This window comes from Neolamprologus brichardi, chromosome 9, assembly GCF_056152115.1.
Source record: "Neolamprologus brichardi isolate AB-2024 chromosome 9, ASM5615211v1, whole genome shotgun sequence".
Lineage (NCBI taxonomy): Eukaryota > Metazoa > Chordata > Actinopteri > Cichliformes > Cichlidae > Neolamprologus > Neolamprologus brichardi.
Window position 1 is genome coordinate 22,742,723 of NC_142112.1, and position 18,946 is coordinate 22,761,668.

Consider the following 18,946-nt stretch of genomic DNA (forward strand, 5'->3'; position numbering starts at 1 on the left):
CCTGGCAAACACAGATGTACCCTGGCGTATGATGACTCTTTTAGATGAACATATATAAAATTTAAGAGTAACTCTTATTGTGTATTGCTACTGAGCCCTATAGTTTCCTTTAGTAGTGTTAAACACAAAGGAAATGATCTGAAAATAAAACCCCAACCCTTAGATAATGGGATAGCTGTGCTTGAGTTAGGTATTCTGGTACTCCGTCGTCTCCTGCTACTGTCTATGACACAATTATTGTTGTGTTTTTGCAGTGTTGCCTTAGTTGCCTGGAAAAGATGCCAGGACCTCTCTTTGTGGGGGGTACTGTTGTGGGGAACTGCATTCAGACCATTCAGGAGCGTGAAAATGGGGGATGGAGGGGATTATACATACACTGGCACTGGGCCTGGCTGTTGCCATGGCACACCCATTGTCCCCGAGCACACGGGCATGGCGGAGAAACCTCGAGTGAAAATGTGAATGTAGTAATTTTTCACTTAGGGGTTGATTTGAGCAATTGCAGCTACACTGTAGAGTGAAAAATAATGAATTGCCAAGTGTGTTCGAGATATCTGGGGTAGACAGAAGGTCCAAACAATGCACGCGGACAGTAAAACACTCAACTCAAAGTCATCCTTTTGTACTGAATTTCCTTTTGTCTCGCAGTCAACACACGCACTCATATATGGCCACTCTTTAACAAAGGATGAAGGTTTTGCAGCTGTTCTTAGGCTGCATTTTAAACTCCCGGTAAGTCTCAGCTCCAGAGTAGTATGACTCATGAGAGGAAGGTAATCACAGGCAATGATGTCGACCGCTGCAGGGCAAGCCCCGTTGTGGAGGAATACCCTTGAGAAAGTCCACGCCGTCTGCAAACGACTGCTCATATAGGTCTTGGGATTGCCCTGGCCTCACAGCTAATCATAGCTGTCCTTCTATACCGTCTAAGCGTCACTGTCCAATCGACGTGTAGCTTGGAGTAGCTGCTTTCACACCATTGGTCGAGCTAAAACAAGGGCGGTTTTTTTCCCCTCTGCTAGCTCCAACAGCACCATCTCTGGCAGGTGGTGTGCGCTCTTAAAGCGTAAAGTAGGCTAATGTGTAGGACGATAGGTAGGTAGTCGTAGTGGAAAAAAAACGCCGCGTAGGGTATTAATTTTTTTTGTTTTTTATTATTATTATTTTTTGAGAGGGTTGCCAGATTTGCGGTGCGCGTCGCTACGTTTCCTTTACACCCAGCGGAGTCGCAGTGAGTGAAATGAGCATCGGGGTTCCCCTCTCTGAGCCAGACACTTCGTGCTTTACGGTCAGCGGCGAATTTAGACAACTGCTCCTTCATCATGCAGCTCCAGATAAAAAGACGGAGAAGCCCTACGTGTTGATAAAATCTCGCCGGCGGTTTAAAGTGTGAATGAGAGAAAGCCTCCCCCCCTTCCTCCTTCTCCTCCTCCTCCTCCTCGTCCTCCGGGCCAACGACCGACGAGCTCTCACATCCTGGAGCTGCCTCACTTCGTCCGCCGGCGTAGCATACAACATGATATGTTGATGACATTTTTTGGAAGTGGTCGTGCCTTTTGTTTACACGCCGGGATACGTGATATGCGGATCTGCGAGCGCCACGAAAGCCGAGCGAGCGGACGTTTTTTCCTGCTTTGAAAATGAGGAAGCAATTTCATAAAGACCCAGAAAATGGCAAGAAGGTCTCGTCGTCCGTGGGCCCGGATTTGAGTAAAATGAGAAGGAAAGAGGCAAATGCAACAGCAGCATGATTTATTACTGTTATCATTATTTTTTAAATCTGACAGAATGACACCAAAGGGGGTAAAACTGGAGGTAGATGAGACGCAGCATCAATGAAGGCGATCTGCACAAGTTTTAAGTCGCTCATGATGAACAGAAATACTTTGCAGCTCGATATCAGATCGTTTCCACAATAGTGAAAGATTTTTTTCTCTTTTTCTTTTATTTCTTGCCCCGGCAGATTTTCTAGTTAATCACTCATCTGCTTTTTTCCGCATTGCATCTGCTGTCTTTTTTCCCCATTAAATATTTCATTTTTTTCTATATTTTTGATCCGGATTCAGCCCTGACTATTCAATGGAAGTATGTTATCAGCTGCCGGTTTTGCCTCTAGACAGGCCGGTTCCCAAGCATGTCCTCAGCCGAAGGGGAGCCATTAGTTTCAGCTCCAGCTCTTCTCTCTTCGGGGCTCCTGATCCAAGACAGCTGTCACAGGTAAAACACGTATCATTTCCTATCATCTGATCACAGTGGGCTCGATTCTTTTCTTTTCTTTTCTTTTCTTTTATTTTTTTGGGGGGGGGCACATGCGTCTTAAAACCCACATCATTTACAGAAATCATATAAATAATCCACAGGAATCTTGCAGGTGGTTGCTGGATATTTAGGCCCCATCTCACACACACACACACTGCAAGAGCTCTCCATCAGAGGCATACTGTATATTCTTATCTTCAAGAGCCTAAGACACACAGCAAGTCATCACCCAAAGCCAACTTTACATTTGTGTATGTTTCCCCCTGATAAAGGCCTCTTCAGCTTAAACTTTGTAGCCTTCCTCAGCACCATGATGCTGAGGTGTACCGGCTCACTCCTGGGCTTTGTCAGAGGGAACGTGCCACACAGTTATTTATGTTAACATGCTGGGAGGAGAGCTTAAATCATTGAGTCATGCTTGAACTTCCTACTTTCTCAGAGTGTTGAATTCTTGAAAATGTCCCTCTGGTGAGCCTGCCTTTGTTTATTTCTCTTGCTTCTCAAAACAGCCTATGTGTGTGTGTGTAGGGCGGCGGGGGTCATGTTCAGCTTGACAGCCATGTACACACAGACACTGGCAGGCAGCACAGTGCATTTTGAATACATTAGCCAATCGCTGAACCACATTTGAGCATGTGTCTGAGGTAATGGTAACATCTCTTTGGCCTTTGTCCAGCACACTAGTTAAATCAACGCATGTGCCTGCCATGCCAGCTCACAACAAAAAGCTGCACGTCATGTCGCCAGTCAATGAAGTCCCTTCTCCACGGTGTCGCTCCTTTTAAAAAGGGAAGCATCGTTACTATTGATTCATGTGTTTCTTGACAAAAGTAGCAGCGGGGTGTATTCTCGTGCCGTTGGGGTCACATCCTGCTAGTTGCTCGTGAACAGAAACTCCCACGGTGTTGCACGGCACCTCTCAGCCCATTAACTGAGCATTAAGCAACTGTCTATGACTACGTGAGCGTCCTCTTCAATGGGCTATCCATTAGTTCTTTGTACAGGACCCTGCTCCACATATCCACCCATGTGTGTCTCTGCTTTGAGCCTACATCCATCCTCACAGGCAGCCCCTTCAAAGACCGATTCATATGCCTGTTGTCAGCACTCTTTTTTTTTTTTTTTTTTCTCACTGGGCCATTAGTGTTTGTCCTTTGGTGACCAATATCATGCAATCTTGGATAAGTTGGCTGGACCATGTGGTCACTCAATAACACTCTCTGAACACACTGTGCAAACATCTCTCTCTGAGTCAGTCAGGAGGCTTTTCTTAAAACCAATCCAACAGCCTCAAACTGTCCTTGCACAATGGTGGTTTCTGGACCATAGTCCAAAGGAGGGTTCCTTGGGGGAAATCCTAAATCCTTATAAGGAAATCAGTATATAAGTATAATGCTGCATTGTTCCTTTTACGTATACAAACAGAGTCCGTGAAGCCGTTCTGTCTCCTGCTCACGTTGATCTCTCAGTTCGGCCAGTCTGCCTTCACAGCCTTTGCTTCTTTGTCATAAAAAGTGCATTGTTTATTGTTAAAATCATTTCCCATGAAACAAAACTGATTTTTTTTTTTTATTGTTGGACTGGAGAAGGCTTACAAACACTGCAGACAACATTGAGACCAGCCTACGTTGTAGTCATTTGTCTTTATCCCTTGTGAACATCGGCAGAATTGGGTGAACATGCTTGCATACGGCAGTGTCACTCAGTCTTTGTCACCAAGCAATTACACTTCTACAAATATTGTTTTTTGGGCCCTATTTATGACCATAAGGGTGCATTTGTCCTTGGTGGCTGCTGTGTTTTTGTGTGTGGTTCCACAGGCCTGTTGTTTGTGGAAGCGGGGCTGGACTACCATTGCAGAAAGAGGCAGTTAGGCATGGGCCTCAGCTCTGTGGGCAGTGGTTTGGCTTGCTGCCAGGCTCACAGATGGTCGAAGTCTCAGTCCCTTTTCTTTTCTCTGGCTATCTTGTTCCGCTCGCTCGCAAGCTCCCTCTCTTTCTTTCTCTTTCTCCGATGCACCCCTCCCCTTCCCTCGCCAATGAAGACATTTCCTCTCGTAAACAGTGGACGAAAGAGTAGGGTCGGAGTCTCTGAAGAATATGTCACTCTGTGACTGTGGAATTGTTATGATTGGGTGTAAATATGCCGTTGAAGAGGCGTTGAAAACAGCAACGGCATTAAATAAATGGGGCCCATTTATCCATTACAATGCCTCCATTGTCTTTAGCACAATGGGTGTTGTAAGTTGATCAAATCCCAAAAGTGAGGTGAAAGATGAATTAGAATTTTCCTGGAATATGGCGTCGCATTGGCTTCTCTTGGAAAAAGAGAGAACCGAAGACACGAATAACTCAGATTAGGTTGATGCAAAATGAAAGGACCAAGAGGAGGACGCTGCAAGAGTTATGTGGTTCTCATCTAAACTACAAAGCACAAATGCATTTGCACACAGCTTGACAGTATGTTACTTGTGTTATTACATACATCTCATATTAAGAGATGATGCACAGGGTGGGAACGAGAGTTTCTCGTCTTTTTGTTTGGCTGTCGTGAGCTGCTGCCAGTAACGCACGGTCACGAGGTTGCGATAAGGCTTTAAACTTTCAGAAAGAAAGATCCCGCAGAGATAAAAGGGGGTCAATAAACAAATACGGAGTATTGATGAAGCCTGAGCAGTCCGATGATTTTTGGTGATAAAGGGAGGAACGCAGCTTTAGACTGGAAGAACTGATCTGCTATCAGTTCGTCATATCACAGTGAGAGATATCATCAGTGCTGTAGTGGCTGCTGACCCGAGATTGGCTCCTCATTTGAGATGTTTACGCACAAGAGGAGATGATGATGATGATGAGAAGCCCGTGCATAAGGGTGGAGGATGGCACTGCTTGTTTCATCGCTGCTGTGGGTGTTTCTGTGGAGACGTCGATAAGGGAATACAGTGCCGTGCTTTTTTTTTTGTTTTTTTGTGGGAGTTACTTTGTTGATTTTAACTGAACCGATAAGGGTTTTTTTTTTCTCCTGTGCAGTGCCATCAGATTGACGTCGTTTCAGGATGTGGTAAGAATGCTGAAGGAGCCGTTCAGACTCTGAGCCTGGTGTTTCACAACCTTTCACAAAAACATTTAACCCCTGCGCCGCCAAAACTTTTCACGCTGAATTCACACAGTTGAGCTGGAATGCACTGTGCTGTTTGCCGATAAGAAGGCGGGGGATTGCGGGTGTTTATTAACCCGCTGATTAATAAAGAGGAGCCAAATATTGCACCCTGTCTTCATTCGACCATACACACTCCTCACCCTTTCTATTTGCCTCCCTGTCTCTGCAAGGGGCCCCCTCTTATCACGTGACTGATCTGTTTTTGTGCTGCAGCGTCGAGTGCTGTCGGCCACGAGAGTGTGGCTACGCACATCGACAGCCACAACATCAGCGCTGCTTGATTTTTATTCTTATTTACTGTGGCTTTATTGACGTATGAGCCTATACAGGAAGGGAGTCTATTTCTCAGTGCTACTGGTTTCAAACCTCAGACAGATCGCGCTGGTTGGTGACCTGGGTTTTGTTTGTTTTCCTCAGAAGGCTCTAAGGAGGGACGGGGCATGAAGTTGGCCCCGAGAGGCAATTAGAGCCTGGGGATGATGTTTGAGATGAATGAAATTCCTGCGCAGCGTAGACGGCCTGTGAGAATATGAAGCACAAGTCTCCCATCCCCCACCTGCTATCTCTACTTATTTTATAGAGCACTGCTTACAGTATGTGTGTGTATATAAGGCCCTTTTAAGCACTCGGCGTAAAAAAAAAAGAAAAGAATTTATGACACACTTGGCGACTAGTTAAAAGTTAAATAACAATAAAAAAATCACTGATTGTGGATATATGACTGCTTGACAGGCATGCCGCCTTGTAACACTGCTCACTGCTACACTCGTCATCATTTGCTGGCCAAGCTATCAGGCCAATTCACCCCAGGCCTCTCCTCCAAAGCAGCGGCCGTCTCGCAAAAACTAACTGCAGCTGGAGTGCGTCACAGTGGACACAGTACTCATAAAACACTCTTCCAGCAGGTAGACTCTATCCAGGGTTTTAGTGTATGTAGTGGCTAAAATATATATTATACACACACGCACACACACTCCAGATCTGCTTGTGTTTATAGGCTAGCACTCAGTTTCTGGAATTTGGCGTCCCACACAGCAGGGCGCTGCAAGAGGCCATAAGTCAGAAGGAAGCTTTTGGTTTATGAAAAACCCGTCCACCTGCTTTTTATCTCGAGCATTTACATATATATGTGTGTGTGTGTATATGGTTTATGTGTGCACTGCTTTGTTTTTTGATATGTCAGTTTATTGGAATACTGCTGGCTTCCTCATTTGCTTGGCCCCAGCTGACTTGCTTACTGGAATAGGCAGGTCCTCAGTTAAAGTCAAATTCTAAGATCTTTATAACCTAGTAAAAGCCAGTTTTAGGCCTGTGTTTCAAATCAGGAAGTGTGAGAATGTTGCATTCGATTGTGCCATTGAAAGGGCATCAGACATCTGTATCTGCTCTTTCACGGTGCTCTGGCGAAAGTGCTTTTTGAGCAATGATTTTGAATTTCTGAGTGTTTTGAAATGAGTGTTTTGGGTTAATTCTGCATGCATTAATCATACTGCATGTTTTCTGATGCTTTTAGTGTCTGTTTAACTCTACGGGTGAGAAAATGACAAACAGTGAAGCCCTGGGGGTCAGCCACATAGTGAGGAGTTTTCACATTAGGTCCTGACCTCAGAAACCTGAGTGTTGTGCCCCAAGGCAGTGGCGCTAAGCCGAGATAAGAAACAGAGCTGTATGTAAACGAGCTTAGATGGAATTGCAGGGAGAACAATGGTTGCGCTGTTAGGCCTAGTGGTTAAAACGCCAAACAGAACTAAAGCTAGCTTGTTCTCAGACTGCCACAATCAAAAACCAACAGACTGCAACTCATTTAAAGGCACTGAAAGCAATAGAAGTTTTGTTAAATTTTTAAAGCTATGTTGAAGTAAGTTGAAAAAACCTTCAGAATGAGTCATTGTTACTCATTTAAGTTTTAATAAAGTGTATAATTCAGAAGATTTGGTGCAAATTAAAGGGAAAAACCAACATGCATGATAGTAAGATGTTAGGCTCACATGTGCCTAAAGAACAGCTTCGGTGCATCTTTGCTGCGATGTCCCAAGTCTCTTCAGTCACTGGAGGGATGATTCTTCCGAAAAATATTCCCTCAGTTAGTGTTTTGATGGAATGGAGTGGAGATACCGATCCCTTTGGTATAAAAATTGATAAATTGATCTAAAAGTTACCGAAAATATTTCTGCAAAAGGCATTGTAGAGTTTGTTTTTCCTTTATTTTCTCTTTTGTTTTACTTAGTTTTTTAACTGGTAAATATCTCTATATATACTCATCTGACGCTTTATTAGTTACATCTTGCTAGTACTGGGCTGGGCCCCTTTTTGCCTTTAAAGCTGGCTCGACACATTGATACAGCGAGGCGCTGGAAACATTCCTCAGAGATTTTGGTTCATATTGACATGAAGAGTCATAGTTGCTTGCAGATTTGTTGGCTGCACATCTATGATGAGAATGTCCCATTCCACCACATGCCAAAGGTGCTCTATCTGATTGAGATCAGGTGACGGTGGAGGCTGTTGTGAACCTGTTGTCATGTTCGAGAACACTACGCTGTGGTCATAACAGGATGGACACGATCAGCAAAAACAATTCTCAGTTGAGGCCCAACATGTGCCAAAAAAATATCCCCACACCCTTATAGAGCATCACCACCAGCTTGGACCTTTGATGTCAGCTGGGATGCATCCATGCTTACATGTTGTTTACACCAAATTCCCAGTAATTCAGCAGTTTATGAAAGAAAAAAACCTAGTTCAAAGTCACTCATATCCCCTTTTTCCTCATTTTGATTCTCAGTTTGAACTTCACCAGGTCATCTTAACCATCTCTGCATTCCTGATTGCACTGTGTAGCTGCCATGTGATTGGTTAAAGAGATACTTATGTTACTGAGTAGTTGAGCAGGTGAACCTAACAAAGTGACCAGTGATCGAAGTGATATGTACTTCTGTAACAACCAGCCACGTTGATACCAAATACTGATACTAGCTGATGAAATCTACCTTTTGACATGCAGACTTGCGCAACTCTCCATGTTCTCATTCTTCAGTGTTTTTGGGCAAGAGTAGCCTGGGGACCTGAGCAACTGTCATTATTTACAGGTTCCTTAACAGCAAGTGGGAACTGGGTAGAAGGGGGTTCATTTTTTTGCTGTTAAAATATAATTATTTGTTTTGTTTCATAGGGGCTCTGTGATTGACATGTGCCAGCTAGTCTTTAAACTAGATGTCTATATACTGAAGGTGTGGCCAGCCCTGTTGTTTGTGTGGTGATTTGTTAACGTAAATGTTTGCTCACTCACATGCCATCTGGACTTGTAACTGTCCTCATTTTGCCTCCTCATGCAAGGCTAACAACTTCACACTGTGTTTACTCACTCCATTTGCAGTTATTACAAGTTATTAGAAAATCTAGATGGCAAGATTAGCATATCCTGTACACACGTATCACTGTTTTTTGGTAGCTATAATGCTCGGGGTGATCAGGAGAGAGTACAAAAGTGTCGTGTAAAACTATCTTGAACACACCAGAAATGGCTGGATGGTGACTTCATTGCTTTCCAGCCCATTGAGTCACGTTTCACCCATCACACCCCTGTTTTGCTTTAACCTAATGTTTAAAGAGAATGCTAAAGGGGAACAGAAACTTGCAAGACATTTTAATCTGGGCTCTGCCTTGTTTCATCCCTGAGGCTGTTGGTCAAATGCAAACTGGCACTGCTCCAGAGTGAAGTCAGAGTTTCTAAAGCTGCAGTTTCTTGGAGGACAGCTCGAAGCAGCTCGGAGTAACTTTAACTGTATTAAAGTCATTGGGAAACAAATCAAACAAGTTTTGGTCATGACATGAAAAAGGGCATTCACTAGTATCTACCTGACACTCTAAGGCTTGTATTGTTACGTGCAAGAAAATCAAGACATCTTGTTTTTCTTGTGTGCACCATATAGTTTGCATAATGTGCACTAATGCTTTTTCAGTCTCTAAAGCCTTGATTTTTTTTAAAAAAAGGTTGTTGACCCATTTAACTAATTAAAAAAAAAAAAATCCCCTCAAACTACCGTAAGAAATAAAACAAAACTTTAATTACCAATTAAAAACAAAAAGAAGCTCAGTGCTGGACGTCTTTTTATATGCTGTAATTTCAATTTTGTGGTTAATTAAAGTGAATAAACACTGTTCTTTAAACTTTAATAAATCTGTGTAGGTTCTCAGTCATCCAGGTCATAGTAATCTAATAGTAGTTTAATAAATTAAGTGTGGATGTGACATTTAGCTCAAGTTCATCAGTTGATATCTTGCATCTGTCTTCTTATCTCAGTCACAGCTGTGAAGCATAAATGCCAGAAGCGCAAAGCTTAAAAAAGTGACTTAACTTCTTGTTGGACCATGACAGGCCCATGGTTGTCTGGCTTTGTGTGTTGGTGCAGCAAGGCGTGTCAAGGGTATGTGGGGGTGTGTGTGTGTGTGTGTGTGTGTGTGTCTCTGTGTGTGGGTGTGTTGTGGGCTGGCCATTTCAAGGGTAAAATGTGACTTTCCCTTCTGTTCACAGTGAGAATGTGACATACACAAAGTGCAGCTCTCGCCAACTTGTTGTACAAGGGAGGTCATGGCAGAAAGCGCCAACTGGCTGTGTGTGTGTGTGTCGCCGGGCAAAAGGTTTTGTTGGTGCTAGCTGTGTTAGCAGGGCTGGTCACTCTTCATACCCACTCTTAGCCAGCATTATACAGTTCCCACATGTGTTGCAGCCTATTCCAACTCCCATCTTACACACACACACACACACACACACACACACGCACACACACTAGCCCCATGCATAACATACCCACAATCTATAATGCTCACACTAAACACTGCGCCATGTGTAAACACAGAGGCCTGTTGACACTAAAATACAGCTTTGCACATTACCCACCCTGAGTCAAGCTGTTTGCTAGGCAGTAAAATATTAGCTTTGGATTGGTGGCTGTCATGAGCTTAGAGTACAGACATTGTTAGGTGTATATCTGTGTGTGTGTGAAAGATTCACAGTAATCCTAATTACATGAGGTAATGAGTGTACAAGCCAGAGCATTTGTGTTTTTGCATGTGTTTGTTGTTGGTGTGACCTGCCGGCTGTTGTTAAATGGCCGCAGATTAGACACATTCATCAAGCCCATTGCTGTACTCTGTAGTTGTGGACCATAATACAGAGCTTCCTAGTTTTGCCTTTTTAAATCTATTTTTATTATAACTGTCCTTTATATAAAAATATGCTCTCTTTTCATTAGAGTGCTTTGAGTGAAGGGTGCCCTGTGTTAACCTGGAGGGTTAAGGATCCAGTAAGGCCCTTTTGTTCTTTAGAGTTGTATACAGTGAACAGGTTGGTTGTCAGTGGACCAAAACATCTTCCTTTTTAAAAAACAGTTTGTCCTAGTAGAGAGCCGTAAGTCTGGGACCGAGTCAATCAGTGAGGTAATCTTCCAGTTATGCAGGATCTCTGTGAAAGGGGTAACTCTAGACAAGGGTAGCCCCATTAGGGTGAGTGAAGAGTTGACCTGGAGGGGGGCCAGGATGTGTAAAGTGCACAGAGAGGTGAGCCAGCACCTCACTGTAGCCTTGGGCAGCTGTCTGTCAACAGAGCAAATATGTATTTACGGCAGTCGTGCCTGCTATAGCTACTGCTGTGCAAGTAACACTATTGTCGCAGCTGCCTTCATGCACTGGAATACTAGTTAGGACTGGATTTTGTTTTTGTGCAGAGAATAGAAGTAAAAATTTTATCCTCTAATGGATTGTTATCCCAGCCCAGAGTGTACCCTGGGATAGACTGCTGACCTCCTGCAACCCTAAGTTGTATAAGCAATTAAGATGGATGGATGCATGGATAAAGAAGTAAACATGGTTTGCTGGAACATTTTTTCAATGTTTCTTCAACTCATTTGCTTTCCATAGTCAATAAAAGCACTATTCAAATTGAATGGAATATTTGGGAATTCCACAAAAGATCTGAGATAACCATCTCTCTCGAAACCCGAATAACCTAAATGGTTTATTTCCTGGTTTATTCTTCTTTTCTGGTTTATTCTTCTTTTCTGGTTTATTCTTCTTTTCTGATTTATTCTTCTTTTCTTTTTCCCCAATGCATTAAAAATGTATCTGCAGCCCGTGTACCAAAGCCGTTTGCTGCACTGCTGACGCATATTGAGGAAGTATTTACATATTTTAAAACATGATGCGTCAAGTGCATTACTTTACAGGAAATGGTATTGTGATTTGTTTGGATGTGATGCTGAACCCAGTGTTGACTGAGAGAAGTATTTCAGGAAGTTACAGCATTACGTGGTATTTCATGTTCGTGGGTTACAGTAAGCAGTAAAAGTGATATTCCAGAAGAGTTCCGTGCAGTGAAGTTAATTTTGCTTTTGAAATTGCTACTAAATTGCGTTTCAGTAAATTTCATGAAACTCTTTCTCTGTCTTTGTGTGCAAGGAACAATAATATAAATAAAGTTCCCAGATGTGCTTTTTCTTTTATGGGGAGGGGTATCTGTATTTGTGTGGGATCTCCCCCGGGTCCTCCTGCTTCCTCCCACAGTCCTAAGATAATCACGTTTGGTTAACTGGTGATTCTGAACTGGCTGTAGGTGTGAATGTGGGTGTGATTGGTTGTTTGCCTCTTGTGATGGACGGGCGACCTGTTCAGGGTGTATCACAATGCTTGCTTGTTGACAGCTGGGATAGGCTCCATCCTGAACTGAATGACGGTTAAGTAAATGAACGGGTGTCGTTCAATGCACGTTAAAGATTTATTCATCATAGTGCAAGTCTGGTTGTGGCCTGTCTTAGTCCACTGCTTTAAAGTGAGCTTTTTGGATTATTGAAGGCATAGACCGAATCCTAACACAGGGGTACTATTTAGAAAGGACTGAGTGTTGTTTAATGTTATTTACACATAATGCTCCCTCTGCTTTTGTCTTGCATTGAAAAGGTTTTTCATCATTTTCTTTTTCCTTGGCGACTCTGACATGGAATACAAAGTCTAAATTAAATGTCCAAATCTAGATTTAGCTCAGACTTTATTGAATAAACAGTTAGCAGATGGCCACTAAACACTTCCTGTAACTGCTTTTAAGAAGAAGAAGAAAAAAAAAGTCTTTTATGAAGCAGCTGCCAGAAGCTCTGAGTTTAGACTATTAAGCTGATAAGTTGACTTGTTGCTAGCTGGTCCGTCACATCTGTACAAGCTGTCAATTCCACCATAGTCAGCATTCACGTGCTGACATCAGAATAAATAACTTTAGAAAATATATCTATACTTTTAATACTTCTGCATTTTCAAACTATGCTTTGAGGCAAATCTTTAAGTCAGTGGTTCTTAACCTTGTTGGAGGTACCGAACCCCACCAGTTTTATATGCGCATTCACTGAACCCCTCTTTAGTGAAGAATAAAATGTGATTTTTTTCAAATTCAAGACATAGATATGTTTTTTATTGGTGCACAAAATGAGCCGTGCATGTCACGGTGGAGGCTCTGCCAAACCCCTGAGACCAACTCACCGAACCCCTAGGGTTCGATCGAACCCAGGTTAAGAACCACTGCTTTAAGTTATATAAGAACCTCACACATCAAAAACATTCTATTGGTGTGTGTGTGTGTGTGTGTGTGTGTGTGTGTGTGTGTGTGTGTGTGTGTGTGTGTGTGTGTACTTGTTTTCATGACATCTTAGGACAATTTTATGATAACACACTCACAAAATGAGGACGCTCAGAAAAATGAGGACATTTTTGAGGTCCTCATTTTTCTGAGCCTTCTAAAGTGTTCTAGAGGCTCCCAACATGCTCCCAAACCAAAAATCTCGAAAGTCCTGAAACATCACAATTTTATGAAAAAGTGTGTTTAAGTGTGTTTAGCGTTTTTCCTCATTTTCAGTTTTCGCACCTACTGGCCAGTTTTGGAACTTAACACACTTTAAACACACTTTCAGTGACGTCACTCTGCGAGTCCTCATATTGTAGGTGTGTCAGACACAATAACACATTTGACCCAGGTTATACCCTTCTGGGGCTTAGCGGACACATGCGTGGACAGCACCTTTTAGCTCTTATGTCCACAGTCGTATTCAATGTTGAAATGGAGGTGAACTTTATTTGAATCATTCGTGGAATAATAACAGATAAGATTTGAGGCTTCTAAAAATTGTTCGTTCAAACCTTGCCAATTAAACAATCATTCTAACACATATCAAAAACTTTTAACCATTTCTATATATTTTAGGGTGAGCTATAAGCAGGGGTAACAACAGTTAAATCAGGCAAATCTTGACAAAAATGAAGGTTTTTAGATTCAGTTATCAGTGCCTGCACATCTTGTTTTTTTTTGTTGTTGACAAAATGTCTCGAAATATAAAGTTTCAACATTTGTCTAATTATATTACTATTAATTAATGAGTCTTACTTCTCAAGATCAATGCACAAATTTTCTGACCTTCAGTATGCAGAATGATGTGTGTGCAGATTTTGACCCTTGAAGAGTTTATATTAATCTGCATTAATATAATTGCATCTGCAATCTGCAGTTGAACTTGGAGATTCCTGCCGCTGTCATCTGATTCAGTATGATCATCAGGCTCAGTCTCGACTCTGTGTATCTACAAGAATTGATGAAAAAAGTCAACACTTCATTATATTTTAAATTCAACTTACCTTATACTTTTTACAATATAGTATAAAATGCATATTGCTTCTTTAAAAACTAATAACACACTATTAAAAACTGCAGAATGCACAATTCCAGCTTCATTTAGTAATTAAATTAGTAAATAAAAGTGAGTAATTAAGTCACTTAATTAACTAAGCAACTGTAAATGTCACAGTATGCAGCAGTACAATTCAATTTCAATTCAATTTTATTTATATAGCGCCAAATCACAAAAAAAAGTCGCCTCAAGGCCCTTCATAGGTACAGAGAAAAACCCAACAATCATATGACCACCTATGAGCAAGCACTTTGGCAACAGTGGGAAGGAAAAACTCCCTTTTAACAGGAAGAAACCTCTGGCAGAACCAGGCTCAGGGAGGGGCGGCCATCTGTTGCAACCAGTTGGGGTGAGAGAAGGAAAACAGGATGAAAGACATGCTGTGGAAGAGAGACAGAGGTTAATAACAGATATGATTCAATGCAGAGAGGTCTATTAACACATACTGAGTTATAAAGGTGACTGGAAAGGAAAAACTCAATGCATCATGGGAATTCCCAGCAGCCTACGTCTATTGCAGCATAACTAAGGGAGGATTCAGGGTCACCTGGTCCAGCCCTAACTATATGCTTTAGCAAAAAGGAAAGTTTTAAGCCTAATCTTGAAAGTAGAGATAGTGTCCGTCTCCTGAATCCAGGCTGCCGGGGGATTCCCATGATGCACTGAGTTTTTTCCTTTCCAGTCACCTTTCTCACTCACTATGTGTTAATAGACCTCTCTGCACTGAATCATACTTATTAGTTATTAATCCACAGCATGTCTTATTAATCCACAGCATGGCTTACAAAAGTATTCGGCCCCCTTGAACTTTCCCACATTTTGTCACATTACAGCCACAAACATGAATCAATTTTATTGGAATTCCACGTGAAAGACCAATACAAAGTGGTGTACACGTGAGAAGTGGAACGAAAATCATACATGATTCCAAACATTTTTTACAAATAAATAACTGAAAACTGGGGTGTGCGTAATTATTCAGCCCCCCGAGTCAATACTTTGTAGAACCACCTTTTGCTGCAATTGGATTCCATTAAAATTGATTCATGTTTGTGGCAGTAATGTGACAAAATGTGGAAAAGGGGGACGAATACATTTGCAAGCCACTGTAAGTACACAGAGAGATAATGAGGGGATGAGGAACAGCTGGGACAAATCAGACCTAACAAGATAAGGGGAAACAAAACTAGACACACTGGATATAGGAAAAGGACTTTCACAATAAAACAGACATAACAAGGGTAATCTAATAAACAAATGAACTTAGCTAACCTAAAGAACTTATAAATAAACATCGACATCCAAACAAACTAAAACTTAAAACGCTGGGTCAACAGACCCAGGAAAGTGACAGTAAAATCATTTATTATACACATTATACTTATTTTCTTAAATTGCTTATCTATTATCTGTATTTTCACCTGGGGGTCTAGGGGTGCTGCTCTTCTTTTCATAACAAATTAGGACATGTTTATGATAACACACTGACAATATCAAGACAAATTTGGCCTTACTCCATCAGTGAACAGCATGCCCATGCTAACTTAAACTAGACCAGCAAGCTAACCACATGTGTACCAAGTGTTACTTAACAATAGGTACCAAACAAATTAACGGAACGAAATTAACTGTAACAGCAGTTTGCAAAACATTGTGACAGTTCTCAAGTGTTCCTACCTCAAATACAGCACGTGTTGCTGTGTTTTTGTTGTTAAATGGACGAGGAGAGTCCGTGGCTGGTGAGAGGATGCAGCATTTCGTCAGTGGAGCATAGAACGACGTCTGTGATTGGTCAACAAGTGAGTAAAGCTGCATCTGATTGTTCGAAAGCCTCAACCAAAGAGCTGCTGGTCACGGCAAGATACCAACTCGCTTGAGCTCTGCGTGAACGGCACATCCGGGACCTTCAGCACTCAGGAGAGATTTATCTTGACGTATGTATTTACCTTTGATATCCATGATTCGACGCACACTTCGCAAGGTAAAGTTGTATGTTTAACAAGCTAATTAACGTTAGTTAAACGGAATTAAAACAATGCACAATCGATTTGAACAAACTGAAAGTGGTGAATGATGATAAATGTTAAAAAATTACTTAAGATTTATCTTCAACAATAGATATTAGAAGTTAAATTTAACTGTTCTTAAATTCCCACTGGAGTTAAAGGGACCTGCGGCCTAGCATGTGCTCTGCATCTTCAACTGCAGAGACAGTCAGCCTAAGCTCTTTTTAAGTGTAGCTAACTGCAACACACATTTTTTTCAACACAAGATATGTTTGGGGGGATTTAAATGATAATATTAATGTTTTCGTATTTAGCACAAATCAATAGTATTATAGTTATTCGCTCACGGTCTGGGTTTCTGGCCCAGCGTTTCTGACTTTATTCTAAAGTTTTTGAGTTTCTTATGTTTGGTGGTGGGTTAGCTGACTTTGGCATAACGTTATTAACATCGTTTTAAGGAATTTATGTTAGGGCTGTATATTACCACGTTTGTATTTTCATGCCATGTTTCCTGTTTTATTTTGAAAGAGTCTGTTGTGTTCAGTTCATTAATCTCACTTCCCTCTTGTGCCAATAGAATCATTTGTGCGAGCTACTACCCTGCTGTCCCTCCATCCTGTCTCAACCTCCAACAGGAAAATAGAAGTCCTCATATGGTAGGACCAGTGATTGTAGTGTGTGTTACATTGTTCTCATATTGTTTTAAGCTGTGAAGGAAAATGAGTGTGTTTAAGTAGAAGTCCTCATATGGTAGGACCAGTGATTGTAGTGTGTGTGTTACACTGTCCTCATATTGTTGGGTAGCAGAACTGTACGGTGTTAAGTTTCTATAGAATCTGGTATAAGGAAGTCAGATCCTTCTGTAATAATATTCACTGATACAAATATGATCTGTAGTTAATTATCTAGTCGGGATTTACAGTACAGAATGTTTCTGACGTTATATTGTTGTCTTTTGTTGCAGACACCAAGTGCTGAGGTCCTGTCTCAACCTCCTTCAGACCAATTGGTGAGTGACATACCCACTTCATTCTTCCAACAGGTTACACATTATTTTTTTGTATTTGGTATCAAGTATATGTGTCAGTTGGGCCTAGTGCATAAATGAAATGCACTTTGATTGTATTAAAACAATCAGTTTGAGTCAAAGTTAACCAAAATCAACATTAGCATTAGGAGAAAGTAATTGTCTATACCATTTGTTAGTCCAAACTTTCCCTTAAAGCATCAGCTTGATCTTTATTCTGACTACATTTGATATTTTTGTCCTTATACACATGTTTTTGTCCATTTAACCTCCCGCTGATCAGTTTACATGATTTAATTTCTGGGGAAATAGATGGCTTTACATCAGTGTTGGGTTTAGAGCTTTTATTGACAACAGCAGGAGAAGTAAGAAGTCAGGAACATGAACTCTACATGTGTTCAGTCGTCATGTACTCATATTGTTTTAAGCTGTGAAGGACATGAGTGTGTTTCAGTTGCCTTCCTCGTGTGGTGGGACCAGTGATTGTAATGTGTGTTACATTGTCTTCATATTGTTTTAAGCTGTGAAGGACATGAGTGTGTTTAAGTAGAAGTCCTCATATGGTAGGACCAGTGATTGTAGTGTGTGTGTTACACTGTCCTCATATTGTTGGGTAGCAGAACTGTACGGTGTTAAGTTTCTATAGAATCTGGTATAAGGAAGTCAGATCCTTCTGTAATAATGTTCACTCATACAAATATGATCTGTAGTTAATTATCTAGTCGGGATTTACAGTACAGAATGTTTCTGACATTATATTGTTGTCTTTTGTTGCAGACACCAAGTGCTGAGGTCCTGTCTCAACCTTGTACAGACCAATTGGTGAGTGACATACCCACTTCATTCTTCCAACAGGTTACACATTATTTTTTTGTATTTGGTATCAAGTATATGTGTCAGTTGGGCCTAGTGCATAAATGAAATGCACTTTGATTGTATTAAAACAATCAGTTTGAGTCAAAGTTAACCAAAATCAACATTAGCATTAGGAGAAAGTAATTGTCTATACCATTTGTTAGTCCAAACTTTCCCTTAAAGCATCAGCTTGATCTTTATTCTGACTACATTTGATATTTTTGTCCTTTTACACATGTTTTTGTCCATTTAACCTCCCACTGATGAGTTTACATGATTTAATTTCTGGGGAAATAGATGGCTTTACATCAGTGTTGGGTTTAGAGCTTTTATTGACAACAGCAGGAGAAGTAAGAAGTCAGGAACATGAACTCTACATGTGTTCAGTCGTCATGTCCTCATATTGTTTTAAGCTTTGAAGGACATGAGTGTGTTTAAGTAGAAGTCCTCATATGGTAGGACCAGTGATTGTAGTGTGTGTGTTACATTGTCCTCATATTGTTGGGTAGCAGAACTGTACAGTGTTAAGTTTCTATAGAATCTGGTATAAGGAAGTCAGATCCTTCTGTAATAATGTTCACTCATACAAATATGATCTGTAGTTAATTATCTAGTCGGGATTTACAGTACAGAATGTTTCTGACGTTATATTGTTGTCTTTTGTTGCAGACACCAAGTGCTGAGGTCCTGTCTCAACCTCCTTCAGACCAATTGGTGAGTGACATACCCACTTCATTCTTCCAACAGGTTACACATTATTTTTTTGTATTTGGTATCAAGTATATGTGTCAGTTGGGCCTAGTGCATAAATGAAATGCACTTTGATTGTATTAAAACAATCAGTTTGAGTCAAAGTTAACCAAAATCAACATTAGCATTAGGAGAAAGTAATTGTCTATACCATTTGTTAGTCCAAACTT

At 41.2% G+C, this 18,946-nt stretch overlaps 1 protein-coding gene across 4 annotated transcripts in view; it reads left to right on the forward strand.

Annotated features, from left to right (window-relative positions):
* The first annotated feature begins 1,057 nt into the window (after window positions 1–1,057).
* pde7a (phosphodiesterase 7A) overlaps window positions 1,058–18,946 on the forward strand; it is a 31,964-nt gene continuing 14,075 nt past the window's right edge. For all 4 annotated transcript variants that reach the window (XM_006794571.3, XM_006794572.3, XM_006794573.3 and 1 more), the window contains exon 1: window positions 1,058–2,217. In XM_006794571.3, coding sequence (XP_006794634.1) covers window positions 2,080–2,217 — 138 coding nt within the window. In that variant the 5' untranslated portion in view covers window positions 1,058–2,079. The remainder of the gene's footprint in view (window positions 2,218–18,946) is intronic.